The 21721-nt window shown below is 35.2% G+C and overlaps 1 protein-coding gene across 1 annotated transcript in view; it reads right to left on the bottom strand.

The window, feature by feature from the left end:
- The window catches only part of DIAPH2 (diaphanous related formin 2), a 207438-nt gene that overhangs the window by 105189 nt on the left and 80528 nt on the right, over positions 1 to 21721 (bottom strand). Inside the window, exons 20-21 of the mRNA XM_080352353.1 lie at positions 17727 to 17966; positions 11203 to 11332 (exon numbers count right to left, since the gene is read on the bottom strand). Coding sequence (XP_080208479.1) covers positions 11203 to 11332; positions 17727 to 17966 — 370 coding nt within the window. The remainder of the gene's footprint in view (positions 1 to 11202; positions 11333 to 17726; positions 17967 to 21721) is intronic.

Genomic DNA, 21721 nt, shown 5'->3' with positions numbered 1-21721 from the left:
AATAGTAGTTTGTATTTGTCTGAAATTTAAAAGTGCAAAGAAATTCAGCAAGCAATGACAAATAAGAAATCTTAGCCTCTGTGATTAAAATGGAAAAAAATGTTCAGAAAACAGTTTAGATTAGATGCACACTGACTTTCAAAGTAAGAAGGAACTCTACGCAAGCAAGGCAGCTGTATGTCCCTCAACTAACTTCTATATTCACACTGAATCAAAAACTACTGCAGAATATTCATTTTCATTCACTTTTTTTTTTTTTTTTTGCCTAGCCCAGGCAAATGTACAAGTTCCTGTTCAAACAATTTATGAAACTGTTATTCTGCAAGACAAGCTTAAAAAGATCATGTAACAGGAAACATATATATATAGACTATAATAAAATATCTGCATTTCCTCCCATAAAACTGTTTTATTAGAGATATACTACAGTAACATGAAGAGGAGGCAACATGAATCCCTTTTACTCTTTCAGAGAGAATAATGTGAACTTCTTAAAACTCTGGCAAGGTTTTAATTTATGAAAGCATAAACTCTGCTTGCAGCAAAATGCCATTTCTTTGAAACCATTCCATAAATGCAGGTACTAAACAGACTGTCTCTATCACTACGCTTCTCAAAGCCGGTGATTGCAAGACAAAGGCTTGTTCACCTTCAACTTGCCCATTATTCCACATGAAAATTAGGCATCCTAGTAGAACTAGTCTAAACATCTACATGAAAGGTGACATTTAGTCTTCAGTGGCACAGAAGCAGTGTACTCTCTAGTAGTAATTGCAATAGTGTTCCATTTAATGTTACAGCAGGAGAGAACCACCAGCTAAATCCAGTAGACAAATATACAGATGTCAAAAGGAATAGGTAAGGATGTAACACTTAATATGTCTCTGAGAACATGTGCAGCTGTTGGGGAAACACATCAGGGGAACTGCAATGTTCTCCCAAATCAGCACACCTGGCTGACAGCACCAGGCAGAGCACCAGGCCTTTGGTGCATCCTTATGCCTTAAATAAAAAAAAAACAGAAAAAACCCAAACCCTATATACAGACCCATCTTCAAGGTCAAAGAGAGGAAAAACAGCAGTAAGATTTCTTAACCTGTACCAAACTGAATCAGGCTGGCCTGTTATTTAGTAATGGCAAAAGGGTGGCTTGCGAAGAGCTGCTGCAACTCTAAGATAGAAAAAAATACATAATCTTTAACATGTGCACCTCAAATTATGAGAATTAAAGGACTTAAGAGACAGATATAAAAAATCCAACACCAGAAATGCAACTTCTATGCTTCAACTGTCTAAAGTATTATCACACAGAATTACTATTAACATATAGGGCTAATATAAACAAGGTGAACATGAAATTATGCATATTAATCATAGAGTTCCACGTTGGAAGGGACCACAAGGATCATCTGATCCAACCTTTAATGTATTGTCAGATTATTTTTCATGTCAGTGGAAGACTAATATAAGCACCTAGATTTATCAATATCCTCTCTGCACAAATACGGAATGAAACTCAGTTAATCATGCGTCATTAAATCTGCAACTGATTAAAAGATTATTTCGTATATTACTATTTATTTATAATAGAAATCCACAGTGATTGAAGAGAAGTCACAATGTCATTTTGACATGAAAGGTGATATATATATATATATTCACTTTACTGTTTTCATTATATTAATTCCTCCTCTGTGTTAAAAAAATAAAATTGCATCCACCTGTTTTGGAGAAAGCAGCAGCATGGACTGCACGCTAGGGAAAGCTTAGTGCATGTCTGGTGGACTACTTTAGTCCTAGAAAAATGCTGAAAGCAGTTAATCTCATGTTAATGTAAAAAGCTAGCTAGTCTCCACAGCCAAGCTAAGCATTTTATATTTACAGTAATATAGTAATAGTACCAGAGGACAGACTAATCCTTTCCAAAGTAAGATTGTGTCAGACTAAGAGTCCTTCCCTGTAACAAGGGATGAAATGATACATTTTGATTAGGTGCAGTGTCTCTCGCATAATAAATTCAAAGCGTCTCTGATCATGATGCAAAACAGGGATGGCCATGTGCACATTTAGTAAAAGCTCTAAAGTGAGAGTCAATGATATAAATGACTTCAGTACCCAAAGGCAAATCTATATGAAGCAAGCAAACTGTTGGATTTTTAAGTCTAGACAGTATTTGTGCCATAACTACATTCTGAGCGTACTCGTGATTATTTATTTCTTATTGCCTGAGGGCAGGTAGAAGTAGTCTTTCTCAAAAGTCTGAAAAAAAACAGATTGAGGGGAGACGGGCAAGCAAGTACTTAATCTGCAGGAATTACAATATCTGATTACTCAAATTCATACCACTAGTAAGTTTACATTTATTAAAAAAAATAGAAGTTCTGTTGGAGTTAGGTGATTCTGTGATCTGCTCCAGCCTCCTTGGGGATTCTGAGTTCCACAGTGTGTGTGTATCCCAGCACATGCCTCTACATTACATAAGCATGTGTATATATGTACATATACTGTGATAAATATCTCTCATGTGTAAACTTCTTCATATATTTATATGTATTTATGTGATACAGGTGTACCATGATATGTTTATCTCACAGGCATATATGTATGTATACACCCATTTATATGTGCATATACAGACACACATACATATACCTCTATCTGCAATGTACACCACAGTATGTCTGTATCACGTGAAATAACCTATATGTGAAACTTCATGACTGAACAGCTTCCAAATCTGCGAGCAGTACAGCTCCCTTAACATGTTATTTCTCAAGTAATCAACATGTCACTGTTCGGGCTAGAAATCTTTCCTAACAAGCTATACTGTCCACAGGACACAAACTACAATCCATCATTGTGTCGCACTTTGACATACAGAGAAACCATTGTTTTAAAAAGGTAAATTGAGCATTAGAACTCCAACAGTAAAAGTAACTCTATATTGAAATATTTTCCCAGGAAACACACTGAACTTAATCAGTAGAATTTCTGAAGAAGAAACCAGATAAACAGTCAATACAGGTGGGATCAGGCAAACTCTTATGACCACATCCAATCAAGCCAACTAACAAGAACCAGCAAACACATTTCTTACCCAATAAATATCATGCATCTTCCACAGAACTTAGAAGTAAAGTAGTATTGAGAAGTACATTATAAGGCCAACAGTGTCAAGATTTCAAAGCAGAACCCCAAATATTGCAGAAGAAGTGAAATTCATAGGCTCAAAAGCAATGTTAGAAATGCTTAAGAGCGGTGGTTTAAACACCTTGGGATGAAAGGGAAAAATCTAGAGAGTATCCACCTCTTCTTCCAAGAAAGGGAAAGCTTTCTGACACTAAGTAGTTATGCTTAACAGTCAATATATCAAACACACCACACTTTTTTTCCCTGTAAACCTTCCACTGAATGTTTTAAAGTTTAGGAAAAAAAACCACCAACTATGCCCAAATGGTAATGTTTTGTTTATATATTGTGACAACATACTGTAAATGAAAACATGTAATTTGAAAAAGCTTTAAAATAGAATTTTTAGCAGATACATTTCACACATAGATGTGCATTTCTACTTCTAATTTGCATGCTAAGATTTCATTCACCAGCAGGGTCTCTGCATTTTAGTTGCGTTGTCACAAGATTGACACAGAATGGTGAAGGCAATGACACAGCTGTGCTTTATATTTCAGACTTCTACAGTAAAATCCTCATCTTAGTTAACCAAAGATAAAGCAATTGTGCATTGATTCTCTTGTCCTGCCCATTTGCAAGCAAAGGTGAACCACAATTTTAAGAGCACCTTGCAACAAGTCTAGCCCAAGTAGCTCTTAGCTTTAGAGTTTAATGACAGATTCAGCCTAAGACACTAATTATCTTCCAGTCTGAGATCATGTTTAATGAGGCATGCATGTGGAGAAGCTCTAGATTGCAATATTGTTCTCCATCTATAGCAAGAAAGGAAGGAGACTTATCAGTCCTTATGGGAGGAAAAACCAAACACCACCACTCTACCAGACCAAAAAGGGTCACAATCACCACTGAGATCAAGACCTGAAATTATCACAGTACAAATGTTGGAAAACTTATATGACATCTTCATATGTCTTATCAGAGCAAGAAAACAGATATAACTGATACAATTTAAGAAAAGGATGACAGAATTTAAACACACATTCGGAAAAAAACTATACCACACAAGCTAAACAGTTATAAAAAACAGATTTTGGGTACAAACTATTAACAGACTTTCAGCTTCTCAGAATAACAATAACAGCTATCTAAAGTGAGGAAATTTAATTTAAATATTACACACACCAAAGTGCAAATGCCATTAACAAATTTGCCTTGACAAGTGAGATAGTGGGAAAAAAAAGATTGCCTGTTAGGCCTAAAATCAGAAACATCACGAGCAGCACATCTTCCTTCACTCCTTTGGAGCTGAGGAAATTACAAACAGCATTCATAGTGCAGAAACACTCAATATATCCACAGAACAAAAAGAGTAATTTCTGTGGGGAGTTTATATTTAATACCAATACATGTACAGAGTTGTACTTAGGTTTAGGGAATGAATCTGTCTCAGTTCCAGCAATTATGTGCTGGCATACATGTTTTAAGAGTAATTTCAATCCACATAACTCAAGTTATTGAGACATTAAGAATCAATTATAAATTACAAACAGTGCTTTAGGAGCCCAAACTGCGTTAGCATTATCACTAGCCACATGAGCCAGTTAAAACTCCTTTGCAAAGCCCAGCACAGAGTCATTGATCTCCTCAGTGACATATCAGAACATGCAATCTCTTCCTTGCTTTGTGAAGCTCATATTATCTAACTCATTACTGGCTCAAAATCATTTACTTCTTACAGTCAAATTAATTGCCAGCAAAAGACCAGTTTTCTGAAAAAGAAAAAGCTCTTAAGCCCATAAGATTCCTCCTGTTTAAATCCTGATAAGTGTTATGCTTGTTTTTGTTACCTCCCTAAGTTCTGTGTGTACCAACCTCCTAATAACTCTGAACTCTGTTGTCAGTACCAGCCTTTTCACCTCACTGTTCAGGTAAAATGATAGTACATTATAAAATATAAGCTTGTTAGTTGAATGTGAACTGACAGATAAAAATATCTTAGAAAATAGAAGTCCTAATTTCAGAAACACAACCAGAGGTATTAGAGGTGATCGGTGAGAAGAGCATTGTGTCCAGTGCAATATGGATAGCTCTTCCAGAGTACTGCAGAAACTCACCTTATTTCAACGTTAATTTTGAAAATAGAAGTTGTAATTACAAAATCAGTATCTATTGAATAAGCACACTGCAGCAAATCTTCCTGGCGAAGGTATAAGGCAAATTGCAAGTGAGGCAAAGGAAAGAAGTGGCTGGACTTTTATATTCTATTCACTGCATCCAGATTTGGATGTGTGAACTGAAACATGCTCAATTCTGCTGTGTTTTCTCCACAAGTCCATAATTTCCACTGTCACTATTTCTCCATAGTCGAATTTTGCTTGGTTTGTATATCAAACTGATATGCACACAATGTAGTTCAATGTGAAGCAGCTCTGGCACACTATAGCCCATGGTGCACACGTGCAAAACTTGTGTTACACCAATGAAAGTGCAAATTCAATAACAGAGAAGGAGGAAAAAAAGATGTAGGAGCTGTTTTGTAGCCTTCACCTCTCTCTTGTGGCTGGTATTAAGGAATTCCAAATAGATTATGTAATTTGAGAAGCCATTTAAAGCAGTCTTCAAATCTGGATTAGTTTAACTACAGTCAGAAATTATTAAATGCTTTAATTTCCTTAATGAGCAACAGCCCATGAAAGTAATTTTAACTTTTCTTTAATTTTGCCCTTGATATTTGCACTTTGGGGAGCTGAGTGGATCCTTAAAATGCATGCCATACAAAATAACTCTGTTTAATGCACAATCCAAATCGTAGCTTCAAAATACAGCTTCAGAATTCAGAACTACCACCATTTTGCCTACCATTTATTACGCATTAAGACAGCAACTATATAAATCCTTAAAATCTTCACAGACTGGGAAAATTTAATAGGCAATTTTGCAAACCGCAAGACAATCCAGAATCCTACCGAGTCTCCAACAGGACCTTTTGCAGAAATTGCCCATTGGAACTACAACACAAAAATTATCTGTGAAGTTTTTGCTTCCCCATCTTCCCAACTGACACTTGCCAATGAAGGAGAACACAGCTGTCAAAAAACTCCTAATGAGATGATGCATAAGCTACCATCAATATGGCAATGCTATAAGCAAATACAGGAATGTTACTAGAGGCAAAAAAAAGCTTTCCAGTATTTGATGTACCTAACTGTGTATTTACTACATTCAGAAAAACACACTGATTTTCTGACATTTCAATATTGCAGTTTATGTGAATGAAAGGAATGATAGAAGTCACTATACAGTGCAAGATTGACTTTTGATTATGATGCAAAATGCCAACTTCAGATTCTATTATGGAGAGAAAAGTCACAGATGCAGGCATTAAATTTCTCACGCCAGAAGGCATTGTCTATTTTATATTCACTAATGTGCCAGATTGGGCAAAATCTGTTTCAACAATTTAAACTCTGCAAGGTGGAAAATGCTGCTGATCTCTTTGTGAAAACAGTTTCTTCTGCTGCAACAAACTATAAAACTCTTTTTTTTTGACAGAAAAATGACTACTACTTATGAGTATGTTCTAAATTGCTAAGCTTTAAAGCAACAATGGCACAGAATGTTTTAAAATATTTTCCCCACTCTAAATTATGGCATTAAATCACAGTGTATACATATATACAGTATACATCCATATGCAAGTATATACACATTTGCATTCCACAATGCTTCTGACTGTTAACGTCCTTTTCAAAGAGATGCCTCAACCATCAGAACCGTATGCTTGCAAATTAAAGAAATAATGTTTTTGAGTCAACATGAGTGAGGAATCTGTGCTCCTGTTATTGGTACTTTCTAGTTTCCTATACAGACATAATTCACCACCCCAAGGCACCTTTCACATTATTTTACTCCGCATGTCCTGTATTTCTTTTAACAATACTTTAAAGGAATAATTAAGTGGTCTACCTTTATACTGGGTAGAGAATTCTATATGTTAAACACTGGGGGGGGGAAAAAAAAAAAAAAAAAAAAAACAAAAAAACACCACCAAAAAAACCCAAAAACTCATTACTTCTGAAAGAGACTTTATTTTCTATACTGGTGTTCAGTTAGGCTCAGCCCTTTCCTTGGAGTTTAGCTGTTCTTGGGAGTTAGCTCAGCTAACCCCAAAATCCATACTCCAGCTATACATACGAGGTATCACTTTAACTTGTCCAGAATTTCAGTAGAACATAGAGAATGGCCAATGGCCAACTACAAATAAGAGCATTCTATACCCAACTGTTTCTGACGTAAACAGCAGTAGGACAACACATGCTCATAAAACTTGATGTAACTCTACACATTCTAGTAACTCCTACTCTTGGGAGACAAAGCCAGAAGGTAACGTGTCAAGAACTGTTAAACTTTGGAGGAACTGGACACAGTGTCCAACTCAGACATACTTTAAATACAGGCACAATGTTTCAACATCAACTGTGATTTATAACTGTTGCTCTTTTAAAATCTGAAACTAAGTTGTTACAAAATATATAGCTAATGTTCCTCCTCTTGATTCTGTGTGTTACATATTTCTCTTTTTTATAATTTCTAGGAGGTTTGACACTCCGAGTCTCACTCCCTCAGCCTGTCTCCATAGCAGAGGTGTTCCAGCCCTCTGATCATCATCACAGCCTCCTTTGGCCCTTTCTCCAACAGGTCCATGTCCTCTCATGTTGAGGCTCCAGAGCTGGAGGCAGCACTCTAGATGAGGTCTCACTAGAGCAGAGGGGCAGAATCACCTCCCTCCGCCTGCTGCCCACGCTGCTTTTGATGCAGCCCGGGATACAGTTGGATTTCTGGGATGCATCCACAGAAAGGTATGGGAATTTGTCAGGTATTTAATAAAATCACAGGTTATAAGATGGTAAGAGCAAATACCATGAAAAGCAGCAACTGGAATAACAAGCAAAGGGAATGAGGTAGAAATGTTTCAAAAAGGCTTTGCAAATTTTCAGCAAGAGGAAAACACTGCAGACTAGGGGAATGTAAGTGAATATCTCTCCCAAAGTATCCAGTTTGTCACAATCTTGTGGTTTTATTTTTGTATTTAATTGGTTTTCCATTCATTCAGTCTGCTTCAAGTAAGAATGAATGCTTTTCCCAATAATCTCTTGATAGTTAATCAGTTTGACCTTCGTTTATACTTTCCAGAATAAAACTGTTTCCTAATTTATTTTTACTTTTCATAAACCTCTGGGTTGATCCTCCATCTTTAAAAAGATCAAATATTTTATTATATCTAATATCAGATTATTGAAGATTTTAGTACATGTATGGGCAGTTCATTTAATCCCATTGACTTTTTCATATTAAAATCCAGTTTAATGCTTTATCTGCTATTAGTTAAAAAAAAACATACATTGTTCAGAAGCTGGTTCTTTATTCTTATATGAAAATTAAAGCAAAACAAGACTTTGTTTTTTATTTTACATGGAACTGAGAAAATGCACAAAAAAAAATGTAAAGGAAGTTGAATAAAATAAGTCTTGTATTTTGAATTTTACGTATAGTTCAAGCTACTAGGCTGCCTTATGCCTTAGAAATAAGCAGTATACATCTCAAGTAATCAGACTGTCACCGGTTTAGCTCATATTTCCTTATTTAAAATTCATACAGAGATAATTGCTGGTAGATTTCCTTCTATTTTATGTATAACTAACTGATGCCAACATCCTTATATCTGTAGCTGTTTTCTTCCAAAAGAAGCCTCCTACAGGAAAAATAAACCTATCCATCCTTCCCTCAAACCACTGGTTTATAAAACACCAAACAATAAACAGGAAGTGAATATCTTCTCTTCCACACAAAGTGCGTTAACTTCCTACACAGAAACAACGACTACACGGGACAGAACAGATGAACATCGTGACCACGTGTGACAGAGCAGATGAACATTAAAATTAAACACAACCTCAAAAGTACCATGGGGAACAGTTGAAGCAAGTTGCACAAATCACATTAATTCTGCCAAAAATCTGCTTTGTTACAGAAAACAAAGAAGGGCTGAAAGGGAAGTTTTGGTCATTAAAAATGAACAGTAATTTATGCTTCTGATAAGAAGTCAGCACTGTTTCTAAGAAACATAATGAGCTTTTATCTTACAGAATGAAATACATTTGACTGCAATAAAACCTTTTTTTCCTATATACTCTAAGCATCAGGATTATTAGTGACTTTGTTCCCCATTAATATGCTTTCTCTCTTTTGGATGCTGTAGCTTAACTAAACTTAACTAACTCTTTTGGTTTAATTCCTCAAGTCAACTTAAAGAACATCAGAGGCTTTGAATCAAACTATAAAAACCTCAAAGCTGCAAGGTTAAGTGTTAGCCACAAGAGACAATTAATAAAAGCTGATCAAATGCGCCTGGTAAACCATAAGGCTTTGTAAAGAATTTAACAAGAGATTCAGGATGAAAAAGATTAAACTTAAAAAAAAAAAAATAATCACTTCCAGCAAAAAACTATCGAGTGGTAAAAAACATTTTTGGAATTTCGATCAGATGACAAATTGCTATTTGCATAAATAAAATTAATCAATATGTTATTCTATCATAGTGACACTTATGGGGTAAGTTTGAGAAAACTGTGTGACTCCATATCAGAGGCTGGGAACAAACAACATTGACAGCAAACAGAAGGAATAGTAATAAAAAATTCTCTGTGTGATATCCATAGTGGTACTCACACATAAGTAGCCAGCTGTACACTCTTTAAGCATGCACCTTTATTTACATATATATGCATATAGAGTCTCTTCAGTCTCTATACCGCCTTAAAACACAACACCATCCTCAACCCTATATAGATCAGTTCCATTTTGTCAATAGACATTCATGCCAATGATGTATTCATCAACAAAGAGGAAAGTGAAGCACGGAGACATTTCATCAATACAAATAAAGCTTAGTGTACATGCAGAAAAAAAAAAAACAACATAGAAAGGTACTTCTGAAGTTTGAGAAACAGCAAAAAAATTGTATGACAAAGACAATCACACAAATCTCTGAATAAGTTGGAGATGAAACAATAGCCAAGTTAGGTTGATTGATGAACTACTCCCTAAGTCCTTGGGGAAACAAGAGTTCTGCTCTCTCTACACTGAACTTTAAGATAGAACAAAAACAAATGATGGCCTAATTAAACAAGTAACTAACAGCTAACAACTGCACTGAAGAGAGACACTGACTGATAACACTGGGAAAAAGAAAAAAGGAGAAAAAAATTTGCAAGAGAAAACCTGGATAGAGCTATTGGAAACTTCTTGACCCCTCTCCTTCCCTTCATATTCTTGTGCTCCCCTAAGTATTTATCTTCTGATGAGTCAGTAACGCCCAGTCAAAATAAAACTGTTCGCATTGTCTTCATCAACCACTATCACACAGCCTTCGTTTTCCATATTCGAGCAACATGGGTGCCAAGCAGCACAGTGTATTCCACAGAAAAAGATAAGTAACAATGTACAAATTAAGTTTTCCATCAGATTCACCAGGCTATACTGGTGACTGTCCAAGAATAAAAATCAGTATTAACTGTTGACTGTACAGGGTAACTATGTACTACGGTACAGGGTAACTATGTATTTCATATACAGTCTAGTAACTTCAGGAAGCTTTTTGTTATTTTGCATTCATGTGTTAAATCAAGTGTGATAATGAGAAACATACTGGGCCTGTTTGCACACGCACACGCAAGTGTTCACTCTCAAGCAACAAGACTTCAAAGACTCAATGGTAAATGAAATATCATCATTAAACGGGTTAGGCAACTTCTGACATGTGATTTTGCAAGTACTTCACTGAAATATGCTGTACTGTTTCCACAAACTACTTAAGAAGAAGTTACTTCATTACTGTTTTTCCCCCTCTTCGCTTTTTCTCAGGTCAATAAATACCAGAAAAGCAAAATCCACCATGTGGATTATCAATGTTTACAAGTTACATAATCCTACAACCTAAAGTGAAATGTTGGAAGTATTTAATGTCAAAGCAAACAGCTACTACCATTGGGTGTTTTATCATTTGCTTACCTTTACTTGCACTCTCAACATGCTGCAATTCATCTGGAAATTTTAAGATATCCCGGTAATTCTCCTCACAAATTTCCGCCAGAAAATGCAATAAGGTTGTTTTCTGGTCTGATGATTTAGTATCTCGAATCTAAAAAGTGAACACAGGAGGAAAGAAAGAGAATAAAACCCCCATTTTTTTTTTTGTAAAATGCTTAAATAAAGTGAATATTGTGGACTCCACAATTTTTAGCTGAAGCAAAATTTGAACTGTACTACTTTATCCTAAAGACTTTCAGTCAAATTCTGTACAGACACATGAAATAAATGCAACCCGCCTAACTGGAATACCAAATGACAATAAAAAAGCAAACATATCCTAATCGCCAGTAAAGGAAATTCAATATATCCAGTTTTAATTTATGAAAAGCTGCATGAAAATTGTGCACAGTGTGAAGAAATACGTAATTGCATATTTTCACTATTCTCTCAACTGCAGAGGCAATTTTTAGTGGTCTAAAATGATATAGTCTTCTTGATGGTGATGAGACCCTCTCCTCTCCATTAACCTGCTACAGCAGTTTATTACAAAGTAATTCTGAAATAATTGTTAAAATACAGGGCTAGTCAAGTAAACATAGATACTTGTGGCTAAATCCCACGGCAGGTTACACATGTACATGAAAAAAAACATCATGAATGTAAGAGAATGAGAAAATGAATTTAAGTACAAATTTAGTTTCTCCATTTTTATGCAGATATAAAGAATGACTGTATGAGTTGATTGAGGATTTAGTGGAAGTAGAGATTACCCCTTATTTACAACAGAGAGAGTAAGTGCGTGCAAGAGTTCGAGGCAAGTGTACTTCACTTTTTATAGAGAATTAGTATTACAAGTATATCTGTAAAGTTTTTTTTTAACCACATTTTACTAACTCATCTAGTACAGTTCTTGTACAGAAGTAAGCTACAACGTACACAACAAATGAAATCAAGGATTTATTTAAGAAGAATACATAAATATGTGTGTAAAATCTCCTATTTGTTTTCTCATTCTCTAAATCACTAGAAGTTCTAATTCTATAATCCTCATGACAGGCTTGCCATCGATGTTCAATTTAATACAGGCCTTTCAGCTTTAAGGATTACCCTGTTAAGAATAAATGACTGTAGTCGAAAAACAGGCTTTTAAAAATATAAGGTATTTAGGCAATTAAGAATGCAATTTAATTCATACCGATTCGGTGATTAAAGACTAAACAATGCTTGGTAATGGTATGCAGTTAAAAGGTTTTAATTTGTTACGTACATAGAAGTTTTTCCAACTTGGAAAAAAAAAAAAAGTAGATTTAGTGGCTAAACATCTGCATGGTAAAAAGAAATTGCATTTCAATTTGTCTGTGAACAAGAACTGTGGGATTTTCAGTCTTTGATCTCTCTGACATCATCCAGTGGATAAAGCATTTTTTTCTAAATGGACAAAATTATTTTGCTTTCAGATTACAACCAAAACATGTTTTATCACCACTAGTAACATCATATTAACAAGAGTTAATATTAGCACCTGCTGAGTTGTTCAAAACCAGTAGTAAACAGTCATTCAGATCTTAAACAACTGCGTCAAATTCACTTCTTTGACCCAATCAAGAAAAATCTCAGCTACATTCATCCATATTTTCAATAGCTAAGAGACACAATGAGGAACATTTAGCTCTGTTTAATCTTTATAATCAAAATATGTATCTTAAAAATCAAGTTCTAAGCCTACTAATATAGTGACAATGTAAGGAAGATAGGTGTTTCTTTAGAATAGTTTAGTAGATATTATTTAAATATTAAAATAGAAATGAAAGATAGAAACTGGAATGCTAACAACAGCATGGCTGTGCCTTTACATTCTCTGTATTCACAGAGTATATTTGCATTCAGACTAAATGTTTTTGTCTTCGCTTTCTTTTTATTCTTGCGTAGAATTTAACATTTTTTACTTTATGGAAAAGACAACTCTATGAATTAAAAAGTCACCTGTTAAGAAAGTGAATTTTGTTTTTCTTATACCCAGTTAAAGTGTCCCTACTTCCAATTGATGATCCCTATCTCTCATTGTACTGCTGTCCACTTTGCTGAAAAGCTTGGCCTCACCTTTACAGCAACCTGTTCGGTAACAGAAGGTCACTACAGGTTCCCCTCCCAACCTTTGTTTCTCCAGACTAGACAAGCCCAGCTCCATCAGCCTTTCCCCAGTGTGCCAGCCCCTGACCAGCTTGGTGGATCTCAAGTTAATCAACAAAAAAAGATTTTTTTTGTAGAGAATATTGAACACCGTGCTCCATACCCAACCCAGAAAATTCTGAGTTAAGGGCAAAAACAAGTCACCACCTGCGATGTCCTGACTATGCCCCCATCGCCGAAGCGCAGGATGCTGCCAGGGCACACACACCACTGCCTCCTTTTTGCCACTAAGACTCCAGGTTTTCTGCAGAGTTGCTTCCTGCTCAAGACAACTCCTTTGCAGCAGTTCAAGCCTGTTCCAAGTGCAGAACTTTGAATGCAGCACATCGCAATATCACCGTGTGAAAGGCAAAAATCAACATTACAATACTATTATTGCCCTTCGACATAAAGCTAAATTGTTCCTTCATAAGCCAGAGGTCTGGAAACGGGAAAGTTTAAGATGTTAGACTTACAAACCAAATACACTTACGGCTTCTGTTACTTTAAAAGGTTAATAAACAAAAAATCAAGACTAAGTATCTAGTTTCTGATAAAAAGACTAAAAAAACCTCAGGCACCTGACGTTTAGTCAATGTCTTTTCAACTAAAGAAATGTCTTACTTGTGTTAGCACACTATGAACAAAACATGGGAAATCAATATATTTTCCCCCTTCTCTTCCTTCAATGTACTTTTACTCATTACTTTCACTGATGATAATTGTAGCTGTGATTTACAGTAAATAGTGATTAGAACTATTTTTTTAATGTGGTGGCTCTTAAATACATATTAACAGGCAATTGAATCAGAAACACATACTTCAACGAAACAGTCTATGGGTTCTAAATTCCAAGTGATATTGTGGGTTTGTATAGGAGCAAAAAGGAAAAACTACACCCATTTCACAGTCTTAAAAAAAGAGTTCCAGCCTCAGGACTGTAGGTATGTATGGGCATAGGCGAGTGCAGAAGAGATCCCCTTTGCAAAGGAAAAGGTGGACTGTATAAAGGGTTACACCTCTAGAAGGTGTAGACTTAAGGTATTTCAAATTTATTTATTTATAAAGACACTAATACTATGGTATTAGAATTTTCAACTACAGGTTTTGATTCTGCCTTTATCTGAGACAGAATTTGGGAATAACACATGTAGTTAAAAAAAAAAATCATGCATCAGTGTAGGCTTCAGAAAGCAGCTTCCAGCTGAATGCTAAAGCACCAATTTGAGTGAACAATACTATCAGATTCATTGTTTGGGAAAGGATTAAAGACTAATATACACAGAGCATAATACAGTGCACCCATTCAAATCAACTAATATACAGAGTATGATATTGTGATGTTTACGTCTGCAGCTCAGAAACAATATTAATACAACAAAAATCTTCCAATACATGTAGTCTATTGGTAAAGCATTTAAAACATACAAATCATACCAAAATTTACTTCCAGACTTTTTTTTTTTTACTGGTATTTCTCAATAAGGTTTTCAGGTGTGAGCGTTAAAAGTTATAGGTAATGTAAGAGAAAAAAAATGTCACGTTTTAACTACCACTAGACTGTCATTTGATTATTATAACTATAAAAAAAGCTTTCTATTGATTTTTCTGAGATTATATAATTTTTCATATCCCAGAAATCGTTCCCACCGTAACAGAAAGGTGGCTGGTAGACAACAAGTACACTCTAGTCAGATAAACAGCTTGCCTTGTCCTGTTTGCACTATTTGAACAAGAAGTCACATAATATTATGTATTACATAAAATACGCATTGATCCAGCTACAACACTACAAAAGCTTTATTGAAACAAAGGGATCCCTGCTGTTAGTCTTTCCATTAATTCACCACAAAATGAACAGGAGTTGTACCCAACATCTGCCTGAAGCAAACCTCTTCTCTGTCAATTCAGTTTCTGACTGGCAGAACTTTGAGGGTTCTCCTGTCCTTGATAAGAGACAGTAATTACTGCAATAGGGTTCCGAATAGCAGTTGGATCATTTGTACACATTAATCAAACACAACAACTGGTAAAAAGATTTACCCTTAGTGAATTACTACAGCAGCCTCCCTGAACTTTACTACTTGTTCTCTCATATTTATATTTTCAGTGAGCACTTAACATTCAGGCAATCATGAATGCTCTAGTGCATCCAGAGCAGCTGCTATTGTCTGCCAGCCTCAATACAGTACATGAATTCTAATGTCGATCTCTCTTATTTGAACAAAATTAAGTTCTCTGTCTTCTGCCAAAGGTTGTTTACAAATCATTTCTTTTTTCAATAACATCATACACTGCAGTATGACATGCAGAAGGATAATCTGTATTTAAGGATTTGCAATTACTATACAGGCATTAGCTTTTTAGCTATGACCAGACAGGTGTGAATTCATGCTCTCTTTTCTTTATTATGTTTTAATAACGGTTGTTACACAGTAACAAAATTCTGTGTATGAAATGACCAGCTCTGTTTTAAGAACATTTATTTTACAAAAACAAACATTTATCCCAGATCAATACCTGCCTTTTTTCTTTTATTTTTTTTTCAGATCATATAGCATAAGTAATATACCTGCTAAACAGACAATTAATTTTAAGATTGTTCAAAGATGATAAAAAGATATGATCAGGTTTTATTGAAAAGTTAATTCATAATGTTATGATACCTTGCTATTAAAACCACTCTGTGTATTCTGCACAGAGAACTGCATACACACAGACGTGTGTTCTACCTTGCTGAGAGCGTGTCCAAAAAAAGAAAAAAAATAAAAGCTATTAATGATACAATTTCACGTCTAGATTTTGGTGAGACCTTTTTGCTCCAACAAACATCACTGTCTTTGTCTTATTTTATTTTTAGACATCAGCTTATAACAAAATATACCTAGCACCCTAATGCAAAAGTGCAGTCAACATTTTATGAGGGAGAATGTTTTAGTACATCCTCAAGTCTCACAGGGTCGGGGGACAAACTGCTCCTGAGCACTTCCCTCAGAAATACCTGCCTTGGGAAAAACGTCTTGTTTCTCAGGACAAGGTTGAATTAAATAGTCATAGATTTTTGTCTCACTTATTTTAAATGGAATCTAGCAATAAGCACAGATAGCTATGCTTCAGCAATTATTCAGGTCAGTAGAGAACAATTTGCAGGATAAGTCAATCTACAGGAGCTGTGTCAACATCTGCGGGATTTGCATTGACAGCAATTCATAAATCTATCACCTGGAGTGCAAGAATACTTTCCAAATCTACACCATGTTAGAGAACCATTCACACACATTCATCATTTCCCCTCCTCACATTAACAAGTAGTTTTCTGCTTAAAACATTAATCTCTTTTAGATTCCACTACTACCAAAAAGAAAATCCAGCACTAGCTTTCTGAAAAAAAATCCCTCAACTTGGCGCCTCTTTAAAAAAAGCTATTAAAGAATGAAAGTATTTCTCAGGTGATGGTTTTTAATTTTACCAGAAGTTAGCAACATCTTTGTATTAAACTACAGCAAGCAGAGTCTTTCTCTACTGAATTATGTCAGATCAGACTTACTGTGTATTTGAAATATTGTTTTCCCTCAAAGGTTAATTCTCCTTGAGTTACACAAGATTTCCTCACAGTGCCCAAAAAAGGGACTTGAAACCTGAACACTCTAACCGAATCAAACAAAAAATAACTGAAACTTTCCTCTGCAAGACTAATGATAATTTTTTTTTTAAAGATGTTTATAAATGTTGCAACACGTTATTTTAAAGATTCTTTCAAAGGTACTTTACAAACTGAGAGATGGTCAAGTTCAGATCGATGCCTTACACACATTTTACCATATGAACAAACAAGCACTGCACATTACATTCTGAATTTCCTCTGCATCCCATACTTGGCCACCACCACTGAAGTTAACCTAGGATAACAATGTCCATCTTGAATCCCAAATACTGATTTCTGTGGCAGTGCTTGAGGGACAGCTGGGTACAACACGGGAAGAAAGACGAGTAGCTAGAGCTATTTAACATATTCAGAGCTCTATGCACATTCTATTGACAATATGAAAGCTGAACAAATTCAGAGGGAGGAAGCTGTTCTACTTGTGCACTCCAGAAAGAGTCAGAACAGGTTCAGAATTAAACAAGTGCCTTAATTTACCATTGCACTGAGAAAGCCAGCTATAGCAGGGGACTGTCCTATAAGTGTTTACTCTGTATTAGTTTATCCACTTTAAGAAAGGAGGTGCAACCAGAAAACTACATTAATTGAATGTTTTCCCTCCTTAAGGTACTTTCTCACGTATCATGATTTCAATGAATCTGCCCTCACAAGTTTCATAGCTTCAACTTACCTTGCAAAGAAAACTGATGTTAAAACCAAGAGACTGTGCGTTTCTGGAGCCAGAGTTCATGTAGTTTCCAAGGAACAGCACTAGCTCTAAAAGCTTACTAAAGCTTTCACTCTTCTTCAGCTCTTCACAAGCCAGTGTAACTGCCATAATGTCAGGTTTGATATTGTTTACATGCTCTTCAAACATAAGCCTGAAAAGGATTCCGTTGAGACGTGACCGCAACATTTTCACTGAACTCATCTAAAAAATAAGACACATTAAATCAGAACAATTAAAAAAAAAAAAAAATATTTACACCAATACATTAATACATTAAAAAAACAACATTGGGTAGCCAGCAAGACTACAGTTTCTGTATGTTTTCACTGTCTGCCTTGTATTTCCAGGAATCCATACCTGCCTACAAGTATTTTTTCCCCAAACCATACATTTTGCCTGGAATAAAATAACTAAATAAATCAATACATGAAGGGACATCTTGAAAATAAGAGGATGCTTTGTGCTACCAAACCATTTAACTTGTGAATTGCAAACTCTCTGGTAATAAAAGCACAGTGTCAAAACCCTTCCTCCCAGCAAAGCCAGTTCCACCACTTAACAAGAACTGAAGATCAGCCCATTTCATTAGACTAGCTACCAAAATATGTCCATGTCTTTCCTGTTTTGCACAAATGATCACTAATATTTCCTCCTCCTTAGCAGCAGTCTATAAGTCACAAGATATATTTAAATTTCCGATAAAAATATGTATTGAAAATTTTTAATCCACTTAAAAATTTTCATTTAAATGCAAGAATGATTACCTTCCAAATCTACCTCCTAATTTTAATTAGCAGAATACAGAAAGATTTCTCCCCCAATGTATTCACTATCAGTGGTGTTCCTGAAGCACTTTGTTCCCCTGAAAGAAAAGCTTTGTTATGTGTCAAATCACAGATCTTGGCTATCGCAACAGACAGATTTTCACATGTTCATATCCCTATTGCCCAAAGCTTTACCTTGGCTCCTTGAGGAGCCACAATTTTTCTACTAGTGTTATCTACTACAGACAGCTACCAGAAGCAGCAGTAATAATTTTTCAGGAAAGATTTGGGTGGCCTGAATAATGATGAATTCATACTAAATTGAAAATAAATGTAAAGGCACTCCAGATGGTCTCAAATAACTCATATGATCAGACTGGAACGAGGAGAAGAAAAGGATCAGAAAAATCTTTCAGCATAACTTGCAATCTTTTTTTATACGTCTCCATTGTCACAAATTTCTCTGTGAGCCTCTATAAGCCGATATCATGCAAAGACTTGAAATATTATTCTTCTAATCATTCTGTATTTCAGAAATCTAGTACTGAAAACATCTGCCTTGAAAGGATCTCCCTTCACTGAGCTGCAGTTGATGGAAATTAAAATTAATCACATAATTTGCTTTAACTTCTGTAGAACAATCTCCAATTACTGATTTTACTCAAAATTGCACTGAAAAAGTTGAAAAAAGCTTTAGATCCTGTAAAACAGAGTGCAACAAAACATGCATAAGTGAACAGAACAGTATGACTTACACACTTGTGAAGAATAACACTTTACAACTCTTCAGCCAATTTGTACTTTCCTTCTTTTTTAGTGCTGTGAAGTGTCATGGAACACAGACCATTTATTTGTTTTGCAAAGTAGTTTGGCCACCAAACCAGTAGTAAGTTTTCATTTCATTTGCTGATCTGCCTAATATGAGATTGTCAAGGTACTTTAAAAATAAGGGCTGTTTCAAGTGGGTTGTTTCCTTAGAATTCAACACATTTTTATATACATTATGCTCTTTATCTATCAATAGAAGATCACAAATGCTGTTTTATTTCCTCCTTCCCCACTCTGCCCTGGTTTCTCTTTGACATGTATGTTTCTAAATACACATATTCAATGGCTGACAAATACCTTGAACTTAAAGGAATCTCATGACAATACATAAGGTGCAAAGATTATATTCACTTGTGAAAAAGGTCAAATTGTTTCTAATTCTACAAAATTAGTGTCAAAGGCAGACAAGAAATAACACTTTCAAATAAGTGCATATTAAGGCAAGCAGTAGCTTTCACCACAAGCAGTTAAAGCAGCAAGAAAATGAGTATTTCTTTTCTAGCTAACTGTGAGCACTGGACTGCATGTCATTATTTCCCCTTCTGGGCTTTCATAAAGGTCCTTGTCTGAATTTTCTACCTAATAAAGTTCTTTATTCCATTCTTTATTATTATCATTCAATTCTCAAGCCCAGTATTAAAACTAGGATCAAAGGTTATTGGAGAAAGAGGCAGAAAGCACAATTAAATTTGCCTCACTTCCTAAGGAAAAAAGCTGAAATTCCTATAACATGAATTTGTCAACTTGCTCAGACAACTTACTGAGCCTCTTACCTAGAGTATAATAAACAGTTGCCTTTTATTTGCTAGCAATTTTCTAGAAATATTAATTCTTCAGCCACTCTAGAAAATACAATGAAGCAAAACAAGTGGCAAATGAATTCAATTAAAGTGAATGAGAGACTTTAAACCAACGCAGGTGCAATAAACTTGTACAATTCTTCCCACCTCATCTATCACCCAGCAAGGAGTGTTCAGGATAGTTAATCCTGGTTATACAGCTAAACGGGTCACAGAATCTGCAAGTCTCTACAACTACAGCCACTCAGTGAAACTTATCCTCTTGCATTAACAAGGAAATTGCTGATAACTCAGTTCTTAACAGCTGTAGGAAACTTTGTATTCACTAGAAACCAGTAAAAAAAAACCCTCCTACTTTTCCAGAACACACAAGGAAATGGAATTGTTTGATCAGTTCCAGTCACTTGTTTTGTTGGTTCACTAAAGGCTTAAAGCTTGCACCACACAATGGTGGGATGATCTTTTTAAAACTGGTAATATTCTTCTTCACTTAAGAACTCACACTTAGTGGTAAAGTGGATAAAGTTCTCCAAGTTCAAATCCCACTAACCCTACAAAAGTTGGGTTTTTTTAAGCCTGTCCTCTGAATTGATATGAAATAGTTAATACTCACACCTTATAGCGCAGATTAGAATAATACATAAACTGCTCAACCGGCACTGAAATTGAAAGCAAGTATCCTTATTGAAGTTGCAGCTGTTCCCATGACACAAAAAAATTAACTCTTCAACACAAATTTTACATTTAAAAATGAGAGAACATTCTGCCTAGCTCATCTAATGTCATACAACTGATCCGGTTAATCTGTTTTTCTTGCTCTACTTCAACATCAATGCAATCTTTTATTTTAATGAAGTTGCATTGCCTTTTTTGATCCCAGGATTTAACTTCAAAACCAGTTCCAATAACTAATTGGAATATATCATTGATTTTGACATCTCATCTACATTAAAATGCAATTCTCATTTTCATTTACGTATCAGATGAATATTAAGTTAATCGGTCTCTTCTAATAAGTTAATACTTTACTAAGTATGTTCACAAATTTTAAGCAACTTATTTGACGTTTATTAAATTTGATGGGCACAGTGATTATCCAATTAACATATTTTAATTATTAACGTGCCTAAATTTATGCAAAAAAGGTACACATTTTAAATATCACTTAACATAGTCTTTCTGTCTTCTTCTATCCCTAAACACACTATTCTTAACATCAAGGTTAAGATTATTATTAATGCAAAACTCTGAAATTCATTCAACACAAAGCAAAAAAGGACTCCAGTCAGGTAAGGAGCTCACATTCAGCTGCATTTCTTCCACATTAATGGATTGTTCAATTAAATCAAAACTGGAAACAAACTCAGCATTTTAGTAGTATTATTGTAGTTAGCGGATGCTAAAAATAAGACTGAATCACTACCCATAAGGAAATGTAATATTTTCTTATTAAACCAGATGGTGAAGTTGAATAAGCAAACAAGCTTCAGGAAACTTAGTCCCTTCTTGAGGCAAACATCACCATTTGGAGATGTTTGATTAAGCAGGTTTATTTAATTAACAT

Source organism: Nesoenas mayeri (assembly GCF_963082525.1).
Source record: "Nesoenas mayeri genome assembly, chromosome: 13".
NCBI classification, from domain to species: Eukaryota; Metazoa; Chordata; class Aves; order Columbiformes; family Columbidae; genus Nesoenas; species Nesoenas mayeri.
The sequence above is the reverse complement of the archived record's forward strand: the minus strand, read 5'-3'. Positions and strand labels throughout refer to the sequence as shown.